General features: G+C 35.0%; 2 protein-coding genes across 5 annotated transcripts; one reads left to right on the top strand and one right to left on the bottom strand.

Annotated features, from left to right (window-relative positions):
• Positions 1-3,711: 3,711 nt before the first annotated feature.
• Positions 3,712-10,863, top strand: LOC112032458 (uncharacterized). Its single transcript, XM_024065214.2, has 3 exons — positions 3,712-4,309; positions 4,725-6,665; positions 10,046-10,863. The coding sequence occupies exons 2-3, from the start codon at positions 5,094-5,096 to the stop codon at positions 10,430-10,432; spliced, it is 1,959 nt and encodes a 652-aa protein (XP_023920982.1). The 5' UTR covers positions 3,712-4,309; positions 4,725-5,093; the 3' UTR covers positions 10,433-10,863.
• A 745-nt stretch (positions 10,864-11,608) lies between these two features.
• LOC112032462 (uncharacterized) lies at positions 11,609-18,329 on the bottom strand. 4 transcript variants are annotated; one of them, XM_065761111.1, is made up of 9 exons: positions 18,217-18,329; positions 16,968-17,473; positions 15,949-16,343; positions 13,931-14,180; positions 13,089-13,254; positions 12,891-12,993; positions 12,602-12,730; positions 12,161-12,376; positions 11,609-12,066 (listed from the first exon to the last, which is right to left on the bottom strand). In XM_065761111.1, exons 2-9 carry the CDS (start codon positions 17,182-17,184, stop codon positions 11,788-11,790), a joined length of 1,755 nt encoding a protein of 584 aa, XP_065617183.1. In that variant the 5' UTR covers positions 17,185-17,473; positions 18,217-18,329; the 3' UTR covers positions 11,609-11,787. The 4 variants fall into 4 exon arrangements, with proteins under 4 accessions (XP_065617183.1, XP_023920993.1, XP_023920991.1 ...); XM_024065225.2 differs by having other exon boundaries at positions 18,188-18,320; XM_024065223.2 differs by lacking the exon at positions 18,217-18,329 and adding an exon at positions 17,853-18,132.
• Positions 18,330-18,979: the final 650 nt, after the last annotated feature.

Here is an 18,979-nt window from a genome sequence, read left to right on the forward strand (position 1 = left end):
TAACACATTAGCAACTTTTTTTTGAAACATTTTAGGGTTTCAATTGGGCTAGTTTCCTATTAGTCTCATATTTTGAAAGCCTTGTTAGAAAGAAAAAAAATTTCTAAAGATACCACAAAATGTTCACAATATAATGTGACAATATTGTGATTAATGAACTTCAATAAAGTAAATAATGAAAAATTGATTTTTTTTTTTTTTTTTTTTTTTTGTGATTGGTGATATGTCAATTTGTAAGACTATAGTAAAATTTGTGGTATTCTTAGCATCACTAATAAAAAAATGCACAACCATTTGAAAAAAAAAAAAAAAAATCACATTTTTTATAAAATTTTGGGCCTTTTACAATGGGGACAAAGCATTTTTCTAGGGTTTTTTTTTTTTTTTTTTTTTTTTTTTTTTTTTTTGTGGTGGGAGCATTAGGCCTAAGCTTTGAGCCGACCCTACCTCTAAACTATGAGAATACATACATTAGCCCCTTACACTATACCACTTTTACATTTACCCCCCTGAACTATGATAACGCATACTTACTTCCCTACATTATTATTATTATAGGATGCAAGTGTTACAAACTTACATGGATAATAGTTTAGGGGGAATATATGTAAAATGGTATAGTTCAGGGATGTAAAATGTAATTTTCCCAAACCGTATAAATCTTTAAAAAAAATTTATAATGAATAATCAATTTTTTTTAAAAAAGATGCTTGAAAAGTGATTGTAGGGGCCTAAATCAGCGGCCCGACCCCAAGTTAGATGGGTAGGGACTATATGGTGGTCCAGTACAATTAATTTGTAGTGGTAATTTATCAAGGCCAACCTTTCAAGCCTTGTTGGTTTCGTTAAATGATTTAAAAAGAGATCAAATGTTTAGGTATTAGCTTTGTGAGAGAATAATGATAAGAAAGACGAAGAATTCTATATTAATTCTTCCTCGAGCCTGTCTGAGGATCATTAGTGCATATCATATTCCCTTCTCGGTTACAAAGTTCTTGATTACACTTTATATTTCTTTCTCTCCCATTTTTCTATCCCCACTTTTGGAGGAATCTATTTTCCTTATATAGCTACCCGAATTGCATCTTAGTCCTCTACTTGGACAGCCACTAATCTTCACTTGGATGCTTGTCCAATTAGGGCCTTGTTGGAGGTGGTAGAATACACTGCAAGCTGTAAGGGCATTATTTAGGGGTCATTTTGCCATTAATGCGACCAGCTGAATTGATGTAGTGCATTGAATGTGGAGATGATGGGAACTTTATTTGAAAACTTCCCCCTTTCTTCACTTGCATGTCTCTCATTCCCTCCTTAGCTCCCGGCTTTGTGGACTTGATGGTCAATCTCTAGTCCTCTGAGGAGTACTTGTCCCTTAGCCTTCTCAAGCATACGTACCACTCTCCTTGGTTTCTCAGACAACCTTATCTAGATTGATTTGGGCCTGTCTTGACATATAGTTAAGACGTATTATCCCTTGGGCAGGTTTTATTCTATGATTCTCCCTCTTCGGTTCCTCACCCGCCACAATGATAATTTCCATTTCTAATTCTTATTTTTTTAATAACTATTTCCATTTCTAATTCCTATGAAATGAACGTACACTCTGAGAATTCATACAAAACAAGAGTGTTTCACCTACACTCTCCTTTCCCGACGCATATCAACTAAGTGTGTACATGGTTTAAGAGGTTGTTTTTCCTGACAAACTTGCATTGAAGCACCAAGGTTGGTTTTCCAAAATTTTGTACATTGTTCAAATGGATTAGACAGATCACATAGTCAGTTATCTTAGGTTTCATGCAATCGATTATTGGGTTTGAGATAATTAGTTAAGCACCTATGAGATTCAGACGTCATTCACCCTAAAAAAGCAAGGGAAAAGTTTTGCTACATCATTGTATACAGTAAGCTGTATATAGGGGTATGTGGTAGTAAAAAGAAAGAGGCGAGTGTTTAAAGTCTACCTGATCATGTGCATTATGTGGCAGTAAAAAGAAAGAGACGAGTGTTTAAAGTCTACCTGATTATGTACATTGCACATGACCCTTGAACACACATCCCTTTCTTTTTGTTGCCACATACCTCTATATACAGCAAAACCTTTCCCAAAAAGTAATAAAAATAAAAAAAAAAGTAAAGTATTTTACAATCTGTACAAACCACATGTGAATCAAGAACAATCTACACAAAGATTAAGCATCAATTCTATATATTACAAACTCAAGTTATATGGTTAATGATTTTCTAGTTTTTTTTTTTTTCTAAAGTGGGGTAGAGATCTGAGAGAGAAATATAAAATGAGCAATAGAGAAAACGAAATGAACAGTATAAGAAAATATAGCAATTTGAAGCATTTCAAAATTTCTTTCTCTCTCACTCTCTGTCTAAAACTATTCATTTTTCTCTTTGGAGAAATTGCTAATACTAGAGTTTTAAAAGAATGTAGAAATATTAGAGATGAATTAGAAATGAGTTGTAGAGAAAATTATGTGAACAATATAAGAATGATTTATTGAATTTCAATTTTTCATTAAACTCTCTTTCTCATTACAATTTACACAACAAACTAGAATGTTCCAATTTTTGTCAAAACAAAGTCTCATGAGTCATTACTCAAAACAAATAAAAAATAATAAATTTAAAACATAGATATTTTTAATTTATTAATAGCGTGACATATGTTTGAAAATTGTCCTAGCCCAAATTAGACAGGGTCCGTTATGGATACTCGATAGATTATATTAGGTTAACCATATGAATTCTCTCTCCATTCCTATCTAAAATCATGCTCTCTATTATCCTCCCTAATTAACATTTCTTTATTTATTTTTGACCTTCTTCTTCCTCTTTTTTGTTCCCTCAATATAGATCAACTCACTTTTTCTTACCGGTTCAATACTTGCTCTCCTTAGTCTCCTATGAACATGAACAAATTAATAAGATCTACCCAAATAAAGTTTTAATTTTTCAAAAACTTATCAACTTGCAAATTTCGTTAAGAATTTTATAATTTAATCACATTGTCAACCTATCAAGGAATGAAAATATTCCTTTTTCCACACTCATTGTAAGCATTTGCATCAATTTATACAAAAAATGGTGTAAATGCAAAATTTTTACCAATCAACCTCAAAAAATAACTTACATCAATCTATGTAAAGTTATGCATTTTTTTTTTTAGAAATAATTACAACATGCTTCTAACTCCGCATGTTGAATTTTTTTCCTCCTAAACCTTCAAATACTTTGTACATGGAGATGTGTCAATTTAGGTATAAGGCCTTTGACAAAATTATGCATTTCTAAAAATGAAGAAGGAGAGTAAAAAGTGGTTGTGAAATAAAATATATAATAAAATAGATAAAGGGGGTATTTTTGAAAAGTAGTTACATAAAAAATTTTAAATTTTTTATATTAAAATAGACTTATCTTTTTTCACAAATGGGTACAAATGTCAAAATACTTAAATTTTGGCAAACTAGTAATTTCCAAAAAAGAAGAAAAAAGTAGTAGAAAGTAGAAAGTAGAACTGGGGTTAACGTTTACTCCTAGTCCTAGGCCTCTAAAAATTTCAACACTGCACCAGAAAAGTAATAAACAACCGTCGACTCACTCAACTCATTGAGAAACATTCAACAATGAACAAACAAAAGCAAAACCAAAAGAAAAAAACCGCAACAACTTCATTTTTATCTTTGTTTTTTCTTTTTCACCTAGACAGTAAAAACATTTTCATTAACTGCAAGCCATGGCATTTTAGGTAATATTCTCCAAAAATGGAGGGTAAATAGATTTCTCTCTCTATAACGGAAGCAGAGAAAAAGCAAAAGTGACGAGACTCGACCTGAAAGAAAAATTACAGAGACACTGGGAGAGAGAGAGAGAGGGAGAAAAGATCTGAGTTGGCTGAGACCGAGTTAGAAGAGAGACTGAGTTTGAGAGACCGAGTTGAGAGAAAGCTCTGTGTTGTGGTGTCAGACATTAATGGTTGCTGCTGTTGTTGTTGTTGAAGAAAGTTCGTACAGTACAACACACAAAAAGGACACGAAGAGCAGAGAAGAGAAGAGGAGAGAGTTACAGAGAGATAGAGAGAAGATCCTAACCGTTGGATTAGATCCCAATCTCTGATACTCAACACCAACCGTCCGATTTAGCCTCTCTCTCTTTCTCTCTCTTTTTCTCTCTCTAGCTTAGCTCAGATTTTTTGGAGGTCAAGTGGAGAGAGAAAGAAAGCTTCACTGAAAACCGATCGCTCTCAAAAATCAAAATTCAAACTCTCTCTATCTCTCTAGCTCTCTCTCTCTCTGAGGTACTTTCTTGCATTCTTGTTCTACTTTTTCAATTTTAATTTAAGGGAAAATAAGGAAGTGAAATTTTTTTGTTTGGTTGCTCGGAAAATGGAGGAAAAGGAAATAAAGTGATACTTTTTGGGGATCCTTTCTTTTTCTTTGCTTTTATTATTAGAAAAATGAAAAATCGGATATTTTTGGGCTTAGTTGAGTGGTGAAGTTTCCGATTTTGTTTGAACAATCTTTTTAGGTTCTGAATTTCTATTTCTGTCGTTTTCCGCTACTTTCTTAGTAACCAAACAGGGAGAGATTTGTACTTTTTTTGTTGTTGGTGAAAGTAATTTTTGTAATTTTTAGTTTAGCTTTTCAAGGTTGATTTGAGCTGATTTTTTTTTTTTTTGTTTGAATTTATGTTTGTTTTTTTTTTTGGTATAGGTTCGAGCTCCGTGACAGCTTTACTGTACTGTGATGGAGCTCAAGATCAAGCTGTGTAAATTGGTTTTTGAGTTTGAGTTACAAAATCGGTGGAGATTTTCGCTATGCTAAAGAAATTTTGGGTAAGACTTGAATTTTCTACTGTTTGTTTAGCCATTTGAGGAATCTCTGCAAATATGAGATAATTTGAAGCAAAAAAAGGGGCTAAGATAGTAAAAGAACCCTACAATTTGTTGGGTGTTCTTGAAACCCTAGAATTTTAGCTCTGTAGCTTGAGTTTTTCAGCAGAAATGGAAAGAACCATATAGTTGAAGAACTATTAAGAGAGGGAGAGAAAGTGTGTCAGAGAGATAGGAAGAAAAAGAATCAATGGAAGACTTTTCGAAATATGCTCATAGTTCAGCTCATTTGGCTGTGGCACGCCGTGACTATGCTGCCTTAAGGAACATTGTTTCTACCCTTCCTCGTGTTGCCAAGGCCGGGGACGTTAATACTGAAGAGGAGTCTCTGGCTGCTGAGATCCAGGCTGATGCCATTTCGGCTGCTATTGATCGCCGTGATGTTCCTGGTCGCGAGACTCCTCTGCACCTTGCGGTGCGCCTCCGGGACCCTGTATCAGCTGAGATTTTGATGGCAGCTGGTGCGGATTGGAGTCTCCAGAATGAGAATGGTTGGAGTGCTCTTCAAGAGGCGGTGTGCAATAGAGAGGAGTCAATTGCAATGATTATAGCAAGGCATTACCAGCCTCTTGCTTGGGCAAAATGGTGTCGGAGATTGCCACGTATTGTTGCCTCAGCAGCTCGTATTCGTGATTTTTATATGGAGATAACTTTCCATTTTGAGAGCACGGTCATTCCATTTATTGGCCGTATTGCCCCTTCAGATACTTACCGCATTTGGAAGCGTGGTTCTAATCTCCGTGCTGATATGACTCTTGCTGGTTTTGATGGGTTTCGGATTCAAAGATCTGATCAAACATTTTTGTTTCTGGGAGAAGGTTACTCTTCAGAGGATGGTAATGTAAATTTGCAACCAGGTTCTTTGATTGTTCTTGCCCATAAGGAGAAGGAAATCACAAATGCTTTGGAAGGAGCTGGTGCTCAGCCAACAGAAGCTGAAGTTGCCCATGAAGTGGCATTGATGTCTCAGACAAATATGTATAGGCCAGGCATTGATGTTACTCAGGCTGAGCTTATTTCCCATTTGAATTGGAGGCGACAGGAAAGAACTGAGATGGTTGGGAATTGGAAGGCCAAAGTTTATGATATGCTTCATGTGATGGTGAGTGTTAAGTCAAGGCGGGTTCCAGGTGCCATGACTGATGAGGAACTTTTCTCTGTGGATGATGAAGAAAGGACAGCAAATGGTGAAAACAATGATGAGTATGATGATGTATTGACAGCTGAGGAAAGGATGCAACTGGATTCTGCACTTCGGATGGGGAACTCGGATGGTCCTTGTGAGGATGACGAACATGGTGTCGTTGAATACCAAGAAAATGGTGAAGCCAATGGTGTTAGTAAGGATAAGAAAAGTTGGTTTGGTTGGAACAAGAAAGGTTCAAAGAATGCTGGTGATGACCCTGAGGATTCAAAGATTTTAAAGAAGTTTTCAAAGTTGGCCCCAGAAGGTAGCAATCATAAAGCACTGGATCATCAAAAATCAACATCTGAATTTCCGAAGGAGGATATGGGGGATAGTAAGAGGGGAAAGGATAAAAGCAGTAAAAAGAAAAAGAAGAAAGGGCCCACTAGTGAAACTAAGCATGAAAGCGAATACAAAAAGGGTTTGAGACCTGTATTGTGGCTGACACCAGACTTCCCTTTGAAAACAGATGAGCTCCTGCCTCTACTTGACATCTTAGCGAACAAGGTCAAGGCTGTTAGGAGACTCAGGGAGCTTTTGACCACTAAGCTTCCTCATGGCACATTTCCTGTCAAGGTAATCCAAGACATCTCCTTTACTCATGTTATTACTGATACACAATCTTTACCAAACTTTTTTTTATCAGTAAGGTATTCTTTGCCTGCTTCCATTGGTTTTCCTTTTTATTGGGATTGATTAGAAAATCCATTTTTTTGGTTTTTTTTTTTTTTTGGGGGGGGGGGGGGGGGGGGGGATATCTCTTTTGCGGTTTCAAAAAAGGGTCATTGAGAAACAGTAAGTTGCAGTCCTTTTTGTTTCTAATGCAGTGTTTATGGCGAGAGAGGACTGTCCACACTTTTTGAGGATCATGAATCATTTGTTCTAAATTTGAAGCTATTGTTTTAATGTTCACTTTTGGACTGGATGGCTGCTACTGGTTGCTTCAGTTTTATTCATTATTTGACTTATTATTAGATTTTTGAAATTTTACCAGTTACGGTTGGTGTGTGTGCGTGCAAGTGTGTGTATTATGGTATTTCTCTCTTATACTTGTGTACTTAAGCCCCATTGTTTACATGTTATAGTCAATTATTACCTTATGGAAAAGAAAAAATGATAGAAAACATATTATGTCTCAAATGAACTTTGAAACTAGGAATTTCTGGCCTGAGAGTTTTCTTTCCATTAGCTGAACCACCAAATCATAATTTGCTGAAAACATATTGGAATTTTAGTCCATTTCTCTAGAATTGCAATCCTTATGGCATCATTAATGATAATCCTGTTGAATTTGATTGTGTTCTCATATGCCACTGGAGTGATCTTAAGTTTGTTAAGGCAAAAGTACACGTCAGGGAGAGACTGAACTGAAATAGGAAAAATAGGATGGCCTTGTTGAAATACTTTTTGACTGCAGCGATACAGCTTTCATACAAGTCCTTTTTTTTTTTTTTTTTTTGTTGGTGGGGGGGGGGGGGGGGTCGGTTGTTTGAAACTAAAAAGAGTTGGAGAAAATACAGAATATTGTTGCACTCTTAATGAAGATATAAGGTAGATTTTCAATGTAGTCAATCTATTTGGAAGTGTATCAAGGTGAGTTTCTAGTTTGATCTTCTCAAAATTTGAAATATGTTTTACCCATTTTCTTGAGGATTTATTACTAAAGCATTGACTGAGTGAGGTCACAGCATTAAGATAATGGACTTAGGGACATGTAATTAAGGAATTCCTTGTGTGTTTGCCTATGTAGTATGGATGTTATAGTTTCTTCTGAAGGATGGGGCAGTAAAACTGTGAGCATTCATATAACTTGGGTAACCTTTATGGCATACTTAAAGGAATCATATGAGCTACTTTCAACTGATTACATTTTTTTTTTTTTTTTTTTGGGGGGGGGGGGGTGTGGGGGAGGGGGGTTGTGTAAGTACTAAATAACAACTATTATATTAGAAAAAGAGGAGATCTATACATACAAGCAGTATACAAAAATTGAAAGATAAGAATAGATTTTAGTACTGGTCTCTAAACTTGAAGAACTGTGTTCTGGTTTAGGCTCCATGTCATATGCTATTGTTTATTTAATTGTTTACCAGGAGGTTTATGTAGGATGTTTGAAGGACTATATAATTAATGGGTTTGGGTGCTTTTGCTAGCTACAATTTATTGTAGTTTCGTGTGCAGTTTTGGGCTTACTTTTAGGTTGCTTTATGGCATGGCTTGGGAATACACCTAATTGGTGTAGCTTATCCTGGGGCTTCTCTTGCTTGGCCTTATGCGTAGAACTAGTTCTGTAATATCCAAGTTGGATTTGAACCTATAATATATCATAGATGATGTGTGTCCAGTCCTACCTCATGAACACCCTCCCCTCCACCCCTCCACCCTGCCCTTCCACACCGAAAAAGAAGAAAGCAGTCAGAAGGAATCCTCAGTTTTTGAATGAGGAACAAGTAACTAATAGGTACCTAGGCTGAACACAAACACCCTTTCATGGAATTTTAGGCACACATGTATATATGTTGTGTGTAAAACCAGATTGTGGGATTTGTATGAATCTATCTTAATTTTACACTTCAAACATGTTCTCTAAAGTTTACTTAACAGTGTTTAGTTCACTAAATAATGCTACTCTGGCTGTCAATCTTGGTAACATCTTCTGGTTGTATAGTTCCTATTGTATGTGTGAATATAACACTGATAATTTAGTTGTACTGATGATTTCAATGCAAGGGTTTTTTTTTTTTCCAGGATAAAAAAAATTACAGTCTTCAATTACTGTAATTCAGAAACCTTCCTTATTATGATCCTAATTGCTGTTGCAAATGATAACTTCTAGGAGCAAGTTTGGTAGCCTACTACTAAGCATAAAATTGATGTATAGTATACCCACCCACATAATATGATAATGATGATGGCTTGGAAATGTATAGAAATTATAGTATGGCTTAATATATAGTATACCCTCTCTAATGCCTACCTTTTTGTTATTCTTTTTTATTTATTTATTTATTTATTGTTGGGGTGGTTGGGGTGGGTGTAGGGGGTGGCTTGGAGGGTTAGGATGATATGAACAATATATTTTCAAGTCAATCAAGTGATCTAATAACCAATCAGATTTTGTCATCACACAATCAGTTTTACTTCATCAATGTTCACCATCATTCCTCATCATTTGTTGTAATGCTTGCTTTTTTTCTAAATATTCACTTAGTTGATGCAATTGGGATGATTTGATCAATTTATTTTTGAGCTTAAAATTTAAAAATTACCTTGAAAGGGATAAAATAAGGAAAAGAAAATTTTGAGGGACAGAACTCGAGCAAACACATTCAGAGAGAGAGAGAGAGAGAGAGAAGGGGGGGGGGGGAGATAAAAGACGAAAAGTTATCAAATTCAAAAGTTTTCCTTTTATGGAGTGGGCCTGACAGTGGAATTAAAAATCAAGGAAACCCATTTCCATAAAGACAAGTCATATGGTTTAAGGATTGTGTTTGTCTCTAAGCAATAAATGATTCTTATTGAAGTCTCTACCTCCATTCATGTATGACTTTTACCTTCTTGTGGTGACTCAAGGTTGCATATTCTATACTTTGGCTTTAACTTTGCTGCATTTTACACAAACTCATTTATTTTACGAGCAGCTCTAGATGACATTATGGGCCAACACTTTTCAGGTTATAATATCCACCCATTCATAACTCATAATCAGTGTAGCAAATGATGACTGAGGTTTCTATGTAGATTTTAGTGAGGATAAATTGCTCTCCATTACTAAGGCTATTGATCTCATTCCTCATAGTTACATCCAAATTATATTTTTCGCTTTTTATTTGATATTATGTTGATCATTCATTGCTCTGAAACAGAAAATTATGTGTAATAACTATGTCTAGACTATTTTGCATTCTAGCTTCTGCTTATGGATATAATTGTAATATCTTATTTCTCTTCTGCAGGTTGCAATACCAATTGTCCCCACTATTAGAGTCCTTGTTACTTTCACAAAATTTGAAGAGCTTCAGCCATCAGAGGAATTTTCAACCCCTCTCTCTAGCCCAGCTCATTTCCAGGATGCCAAGTCCAAGGACTCAGAAGGTTCCATGTCATGGATTTCATGGATGAGGGGGAGTCGTGGTGGGCAATCTAGTGACAGTGACAGTCACCGGTATAAGGATGAGGTCGACCCTTTCCTCATACCATCAGACTACACTTGGGTTGATGCAAATGAGAAGAAGCGCCGCTTGAAAGCAAAGAAAGCCAAGAGCAAGAAACATAGGAAACAGGCAGCAGCAAGAAACGGGGAAGGGACAACACATCAGGCCAGTGAAGAAGTTGAAGAATAATTATGTTAAAATCTCTCTGGCACTTCCCACTTTCAGGTTCATTGCAACGGAGAGGGAGGTTTATCACTCCTGTGCGCCCCCAGACCTTCAATTTTCCCTCTGGATAATTTGGTTGGTGGATGATTGGTAGGCAATCAATTTGTTGTTCTTTAAGAAGAGCCTTGTCTTCCTGATCAGTTGTTGTATTGTTATGGGAAGTGAGATTATAGAGAAGCAGGGTCTTCTCGTTTCTCTGATAGTTTGTTTTCTTTCTAATTTTTCGTAGACACCAATCTTGTATCTAAGTCATTAACAGTTTCACATTTTTTTTGTGATTGGTCTTTATCTCTCTCAATTCTAGCTCAAAGTAATAACTATTCGTTCCAGCTCACTTTATTTTGTAAGGAAAATTTAATGGAAATATTTTCACTCTTTAAGGAGTAATTTTATGATTTTGTTTCAAGTAGAATCAATTAGCAGTTAGATCACCCTTCACGAAATGTTCTGTTATTGAGAGTATATTGTTTCAGTTGAATGGCAATGGACAAAATCAAAAGGATGCAATCAGAATCTGGTTGTCTTGCCAATGAATTATAAAGCGTGAATTCCTCCATCCCTGGTAATAAGATGTTCAACTAAAATAATATGAATGTGTTCTTTATGTGCAGTTGTATATTTAGGATTGTAGAGTGGGGATAGGGATGTCAAAAAGATGTGCATGTGCCCATCAAAAAGGGCATCAAGCGTAACTCTTGGGCCTTTATTAATAGGCAACGAGATTCTCTGTATTAAAAGTAGAGCTAATGCCATAATTAGGTGAAATGTCTTCGGTAAATCCATGTCAAATCAAAATTTGTTTGTCAGCCAAAGAACCAAAAAGCTCTGAATTACTCCTTTTCTTTCTGGTACTGGTAGGAACAATATGCTCATCTAAATTATTAGAATAGCATTTTTGCGATTGGCTATCTAAAATTTGGGGAGAGATAGGCTTGGGGATATAATTCTAATTCCATGACAAGAAATAAAAACCCGACATTTTTATCAGAAAAATAATGGTTACCATTCAGTTTTGGTTGGAAAGCTCATGAGGCTTCTTTGTACAATTTGCACTTTGACAATTCGATTGCAAAAAGTTCAGAGGAAGCCCACCCTGGTTAATTTGTTAGTGTATTAACTGCACAAAAAATGGTATCAATATTAACAAAAGACTATAACAGTTGTATATAATATATACATGTACTCATTTTATTTAGAACTTTCGTGTACATCGAGTATATACAAACACGTCATCTGACTGCCCCTATACAGACAACAAAAACTGTTCAACCATTGCCCAAATTTACATACCAATCTAACTGACAGGATTAGCTAATTCTCTACCAGAATCGATCTTTGTTCACACTCAAGTATCCAGCCATTACTTTTCCCCCAGTATTCCTCATTCCATCTATAAGGAAACACCAAGTGGAACCTAAAGCTCCAATGAAAAAGTCAGCTTCCGTTGCCATTAAGAAATTGACAAGGGGATAATTTGTGCTAGTCTCCCTACCAAGGCTCGATTCATAACTGGCCATTGTCATGTTTCCCACTTGCCGTGTCACATTTGTGTAATAAAAGTTCCAATTAGAATAGCTTTTGGATTTGTCAATAACTTCCTGGATTGAAGTTCGAGCGTTAATATATGATTTAGAGCATAAACTCTCAGTGCTAGAGTTAAGATAAAGAAAAGTAGATGCAACAATTGTAAACCTGCATTTCAGTTGAAAGCCAAATGCCGTTGAGGTGTGGGAAGCGCTTCCTAATGCGGTCAGCAAGATGCATGTATTCTTCAAATTCAACTACCTTCATTTCGCATGCTTTGTCTCCCATTCTTACATGCATGCTTAGCAGTGGCCTAGGGATCCATGGTTTATGACTTGACCATACGTAATCTTCAATATCGGAATTTGGCTTGTTTGTAAATTCCTGCAACAAGAGTGTTCTCATAAGGCTTAAGTATTTTATTTAAACTTCTATATCTATATGATGGAACTCCACCAGTAAAAAGGTTAAAAAGCTCATTCTACCTCCAAAAGAGAGAGAGAGCTTTCAAATTCCAATACAATTTGAAATTGGAGAATGATGCCTAAATTTCTTCCCTTCTTTCCTCTAAACAGATAAGTAATGCACAGGGGCTTAAGATCAACAAACCTTTGGCCATTCCTTGCCAAGACTTTTCAGAACTATTTTTGCAGCTTCCTTTCCAAATGCAGCATGGTGGGCAACATTTAGTAAGCCACACATGTACTCTGATTGAAATCTCATCAAGTAGCGCACTGCCTGCCAACAATGTTGACAGAATTATAGTCATTAGGTTTCACAATGTTAATTCCTTTTACAACTATAATAAGTCCATGAGTATAGGAGATGCCACGGTTCATCTTGGCAAACCATAAAAACTGAAAATATCAATCCTTTCCAGAAGAAATTTAATATGTACCTGTGACCTCCACCACCTGCGATCCATCTTGCGATGATAAGCAATCAAGCTCCCATTTATTTCTGTTGTTGGTTGCAAATAAGCCCAAGGATCACCCCATAACCTAAACTAACAATTGACATTAATGAAATGAGACATGAAAGGCAAGAAATCTTTGAGAGCAGGTTCAGCTAAATGCTTAAATATGCAGTAGCTTGCCTAGGAGTCCGTCCAGTCCATATTTCCTTTGAACTGTAATTTTCTTTTGCAGTTATGATTCCTCTTTTCCATGCCTCATCACTCCCCAAAAGATCAAATGCACGGTCTCGGCATTCTTGAGATGTTTCTGGAAAGAAATAGCAAGACCAGCTGGCGCGGGAGGAACCTACAGAGAACACTTGGTATGTATTAGTATCAAGGGTTAGATGTTACTTCATCCACTTGTATTCTCACACTAACTAGGCAAAGCTTTGTCTACCAAACTTTCACAAATTACAAAAGCATACTATGACTCTTATTTACAAGAACTTCACACCTCCCTACTTTTCTTCTTACTAAAGTGCAATTACCTTTCTTATATAAGAACTATTTCACCTCCTTACTATTACACTTATTAATGTAGATTCAAAAAACAATGAAAAAGTCTCTAAACCTATCACCTCATAGACAAGACCCTACAATGCAAATATCATGTTGATGCATTACATGAAACTAGCTAGAATATATAACATAATATAAATGCCAGGATATTGTCATGATTAGATGATTATTATCTCCTTAGTTGAACACTAATTTTAAAAACTTCCCAAATATTTTACTACTGTAAAATCTAATCATCCAAAGCTATAAACACTTAGTTCTTCTAAGAGGAAAACAATTATCATTAGATTTCAACATTTTATACATAGATCTTCTAAGACAAAAGTAATTACCATAAGATTTTCAACCATCCACCCAAAACATGAACAAAAAAACATAAAATCAAATTGGATATCATTCTTAACAAAGATAGTTGCCTAGAAAGGTATATGATTAATTATATGAATCACTACTGTTTATACCTTTACATCCATCATGGTCAGCCCGATTATAGTAGTTGGTAACAAGGACCCTTTTCTCATTAATTGCAATAGCAAGAAGACCACACATTCCAGCAAGCTGTGCTCCAATACCAAATCCGGGTAATCTCTCCCAGTCAGCTACAAGAAATTTTACATTTGGATCCCTGCAGTTCAATGGATGCTGATGCAGCCATATGTCCCGTTGCACCTTTCTAGTATAGGGATAGTTTTCTTCATCTGACCCTGTAATCTGCAAATTTAAGTCATAAATTAAAAGGTCATCGTTGCCTTTTTGCTTATGGGCCATAAACTGACTGATCAGACATGTTTGTTCCATGGTTATATGAGAAGTTTGGAACTAAGAGATGATCAATGGGCGATTAATTTTCATTTTGCAAAGTCCTTAAATGAATGTGTTAGTAAAAAATTGGCATTGAGAATATTTACCTAGGGGAAAAAATATTGATGTGAACTCATTTCAGATTAATAAAATGATTTAACTAACAGTGTTTCCACAACATTCAGTAAATAATATATATGTATACGTTATCAACATCATGTGCTTTATGATTACAAGGATTTTATTGGAAATTGTGTATGTGATCAAGAACCCAATTAAAGTTTAATTGATTCTGTCTATTGCGAGGTAGAAACTAAAATGGAACCAAATGGATCACCTACATCTTCAACTACTAAGAAACGAAAGACACATTGGTGCGGACACGAGGTACAAGCCCCCAATTACATGCACGTATAGGAGGAAGAGCAAAAAGAAGACGGCCCAACCTGTAGACAGCTTTTTGAAAATTATTAAAAACGTGTTTTCTTTTCACTGGTGCCGACTCCAGTGTTGTTTGGTGCTGACTCCAAGTACCCCTTAGGTGCTGACTCCTAGGGTTTATCTTTTTATTCTATTGTTGTTTGTGGTTGTCCTACGTCACACATGATTTTGCGTGTTTTATTAAATCAGAAAAAACAAAATGCACATTTTGTATATCCATATGATAAATGACTTAGAACTGTGTATTAGTTGTGAGCGCATGGATTATGAACATTAATCTACAGGGTCAATTTCAGAGATATTACCTAATCACTATCCATTTTGGCATGGGACTTTTGTTGTAATCTCAATTATGCAGGCCATGCATATCTAATAATGAGCCTTGTAGAAATGTATATTGAATATTATAGCTCTTTATGTTTACATGTGAGATTCAATGTAAGTACAGATATTACTTCAAACAATATTATTACTTGTTTAGTCGATAAAATTGTGCTTGACTATGATATAAAATTGAAGTCAAACAAGTATTTTGGTCCCTAAATATGCGTTAAGAGTTCAATTTCATTCTTCAACTATCAATTGCATCAATTTAATATCCCAACTCCAAAGTTATCAAAACGACTTCACGTTACCCTTTCCTCCATTTTCCATCAATTGTTAAAATGGTACAAATGATGACTTCAAAATCTTTTGTCTCATATTGGTGAGGATTAAAGTTAACTACAAGTCAAATTACTCTATTTATTAAAAAAAATTGTAGAAATTACTCTATTTCTAAGAGAATTGAGGACAAGGATAACATTGAACTATTTTCAAAACTTCAAAGACTAAATTGACACAATTAACAATCCAGGGATGAAAATGAACTCTGATGCATATTTTAGGAACTAAAATTGTAGTTTACCCTAGATTTTAGTTTTTTTTTTTTTTTTTTTTTTTTTAGAAAAGGATTATCATTTAAATTTAGCATTTTTGCTCGGTAAAAACAACGTTATTGTTAAAAACAAGAATTTTTTGTTTAAATTTCTGGTGCTTTTCTTGTCATGAATTGCTTGATTACAAAAATAAATCAAATACATATACAAGATTTGAAAATTCATAAGTTCACACATATTAGAAAAAATCATATATTACAAATGCATGCTTAAATGTACGAATGTAGAAGATTTCTAAAGTAATATTCAAAGTTAAATCTTTGCTATGAAATTGTTTATCATAGTTCATAGAAACATACCCAAGGAGGGTAAGCACCTTCAGATATAACCCGATGCCTAAAGTACGTCATCTGCTCATTAGTTGTAGTTGCTGGGTTCATGTCTAACACTCCCTTCCAACCAGTCCAAGGAGGGAAACTCTCATTCCCATGATGCCTATCGAGACGCTCATTTACTTGTGTTCTCAACTTGCAGTTTTCCAAATGAGGGGCATTTGGCACATTGGATCTGCTTAGTCTCAACTGCTTCAAGTATTCACTTTCTTCATCTACTGATTTAGTCAGCTTGGCACTCCAAGCTGAATACAACAGGGAGACTCTCTCATCATCTGTCCTTTCTTTAACACTTTGTGAATCCACCTCTAGTCTCTCTGTTTCCTTTGGTTTAAAATTGCAATCTGTACTCGCAACAATATCTTTAACCCCAAAAACGAAAAAAGAAAAGTTGTAAGTATGACATTAGTGTAAATTATAAGTAATCAAGAATGAGCATTCTTCAAAGCAAATTAATGACCAAACTCATTAAATTAGTTCCATATAGTTTGCTTCTTCATTATTACTTATCTAGAAACCAAAAGTATGATTTAGATTAAATTATTAACGACTACATCAAAAAGTAGGTACTACTGGCTTCTATTGGAAGTATATAAAGGAAAGTTAGTGGGTGCCTGGGTGGACTTTATTAAACTAGAGTCTAGACTATGATCTAGCAACTTCAGTCAAAGTCAATTATGGAAGTGAAAACCAAATGTATTTAACAAGCTAAATCTACCTTTAGCTTGCGTGTAATACACACTTTAATCATTCTCATTCATGAACTTCCACCTGAATACCGACTTTCCTAATTGCCAACTTCTGACTAAACCTTTTGCAAACAGCAAGAATTGAAATTTAATTATCAAAATAAATTCAGCCAAATAATAATTTCCTAAATCTTTATTGCTCCTGAAAATTTGTTATTAAAAGAGCAGCCCAAAATTAATTAAAAAAAAAAAGAACAAGAACAAGAATTATCAAAGAAACCAAGAAAATTTCAGAACCTGAATTCCTTGGTGAGGCACCCAGGGACATGGTTGATAATGAAAACCCACCAAACTCAAAGGAACCAAATGAAGTGAGAGCAGCCAGGAACAAAGAGGTGAGGCAGACTCCACAGAGAAAACCCACCACACAAATTTGGCATGGAAATGAACTCCCCATCTGCAAAGCCCTTTGTGAAAGAACTTTCTCAAGAGACTTCTGGCTTGATATCTCCATACTTCCCTCTAACCTTTTTCCCAAGTAATACTAAATTTGGGAACAAAGAACCCCAAACAGCTTTGGTGTTCTTCTAAACTTTTATGGAATGCCAACTAACTCATAACTACACTCACATGAAACCATCCTCAACTTTTTCTGCTTATGCCTATGAGATCATTCATAACCAACAATTCTTGAAAATGGGCTTATCTCCAACTACTCCAAGAACCAACCAAAATCACAGAATTGTCAATCTCAATCATCAACTCATCTTAAGCTCTGTGGTCCAACTCTATCTTTCTTACAACTGCAAAATAAATGATAATCCTAATTAGATATCACAATTCACAAGAATATGTTTACTTCAAAACTAAATAAATAAGAAGAAGAGAGAAACCAGCATTAAGGGGGAAAAAAGCAACAAAATTTAAATTTTCAGGAGACAAAAAAAAAAAAATTTAAACAAGTCAATTAACTTTCAAGAAAAATAATTTACAGAAAACTCTGCAGAATGAGAAGAAAATAAAAAAGTCCACATACATACACAGACCCATTACAATTTTACAAACAATTATGCAAAAAAATTTGTTCTTGAATGAATTGAAATAAGCATAAGTACAACCATGTCATACATAAAATTGGGTTTGCAATAACTTTTAAAGGGGAAAAGGACAAAATAAGCTTACACATGCACTCTTTTTTTTTTTTTCTCTACTCTGAAAATCATGGAGAGAAAGTGGAGCCAACAACCGATAGACTATTATCAAACATTAAGGATTGCATGAAGAAACTTGCTAAAGAGGACAACCATGCAGTCTAAGAGAAGATAAGAATCCACAAAAGCAATCACCCAAAAGCACCAAAAACAGTAAGGTTGGTTTTGCTTTAATATAATTTAATAGTAACAATGTAAAAAAAAAGAATTACAACCAAACAAAACCAATAAGAAACACAGTACAATCACTGTAATAAAGAGAGAGAGAGAGAGAGAGATGGGCATCGGGAAGGTGCCCATACTCACTTCCTCAAGAAACAAGCAGACATATCAACCTCTGAAGATTTACAGTGTGTAACATCATTAAATTGGGGTTTGGGTTTTAGATATTTGTGCATGTGGTGCAGTCTCCACTTGTGTTGTGTCACAGTAGAGTTAGGTAAGATGATCATACAATACAAGTTGCTGTACACAGCTTTTTTTTTATTTTTTTATATGAACATTGAACAGTTCCAGTGCACAACTACAAACTAAAATAGAGAAATAGAATCACTTGGTGCAGGTAGAATATAGTGCTTTACCATTGGACCCCAGTGTTCTTTATTTTTAGTTACTGGACCCCACCTATCACTACTATTAGAAAGTAATAATTTACGGCTGTCCATTCCAGACTCTTATGTTGATTAATCTCATATTTGTGCTGTGGTTAGTCTCGCGACAACAGCCAAAAAATTAAAAAACAAGAGATTGGTTGTTTTTACAGTATTTTCACAACGTATATGTAATAAAATTTAAATGGTAAGTTATTTTGAGTTTATATTTGAATTTAGTATTAAAATTAATTTTTTTTCTGTTAGTAATAGTCAGTAACATCTTATCACTTAAAATTATTGTAGAAATATTAAGAAAATATTGCAAAGATAACATTTTTCGAAAAAACTAAAAAAATCTCCGCATACCCTTAGTGAGATGATCACTCCACAAATATAAGTACTTATAGAATATGGAGAGCAAAAATCGAGTTTCAAGTTTTTAAGAGGGAGTTTCACACACACATATACTTAGATTAAACTATAGTAAAATTTCTATCTTATAAAA

The sequence above is a fragment of the Quercus suber genome, unplaced genomic scaffold, assembly GCF_002906115.3.
Source record: "Quercus suber isolate HL8 unplaced genomic scaffold, Cork oak 2.0 scaffold_396, whole genome shotgun sequence".
Lineage (NCBI taxonomy): Eukaryota > Viridiplantae > Streptophyta > Magnoliopsida > Fagales > Fagaceae > Quercus > Quercus suber.

Bases quoted from the DNA above. Each gene is read 5' to 3' on its own strand.
- LOC112032458 (XM_024065214.2), top strand. From the start codon at position 5,094: ATGGAAGACTTTTCGAAATATGCTCATAGTTCAGCTCATTTGGCTGTG. The intron at 6,666-10,045 runs GTAATCCAAGAC...TCTCTTCTGCAG, and splicing joins ATGGCACATTTCCTGTCAAG to GTTGCAATACCAATTGTCCC.
- LOC112032462 (XM_065761111.1), bottom strand. From the start codon at position 17,184: ATGGAGATATCAAGCCAGAAGTCTCTTGAGAAAGTTCTTTCACAAAGG. The intron at 12,994-13,088 runs GCAAGCTACTGC...TTGTTAGTTTAG, and splicing joins TGGACTGGACGGACTCCTAG to GTTATGGGGTGATCCTTGGG. The intron at 12,377-12,601 runs GTTTGTTGATCT...CTCTTGTTGCAG, and splicing joins TTGGCAAGGAATGGCCAAAG to GAATTTACAAACAAGCCAAA.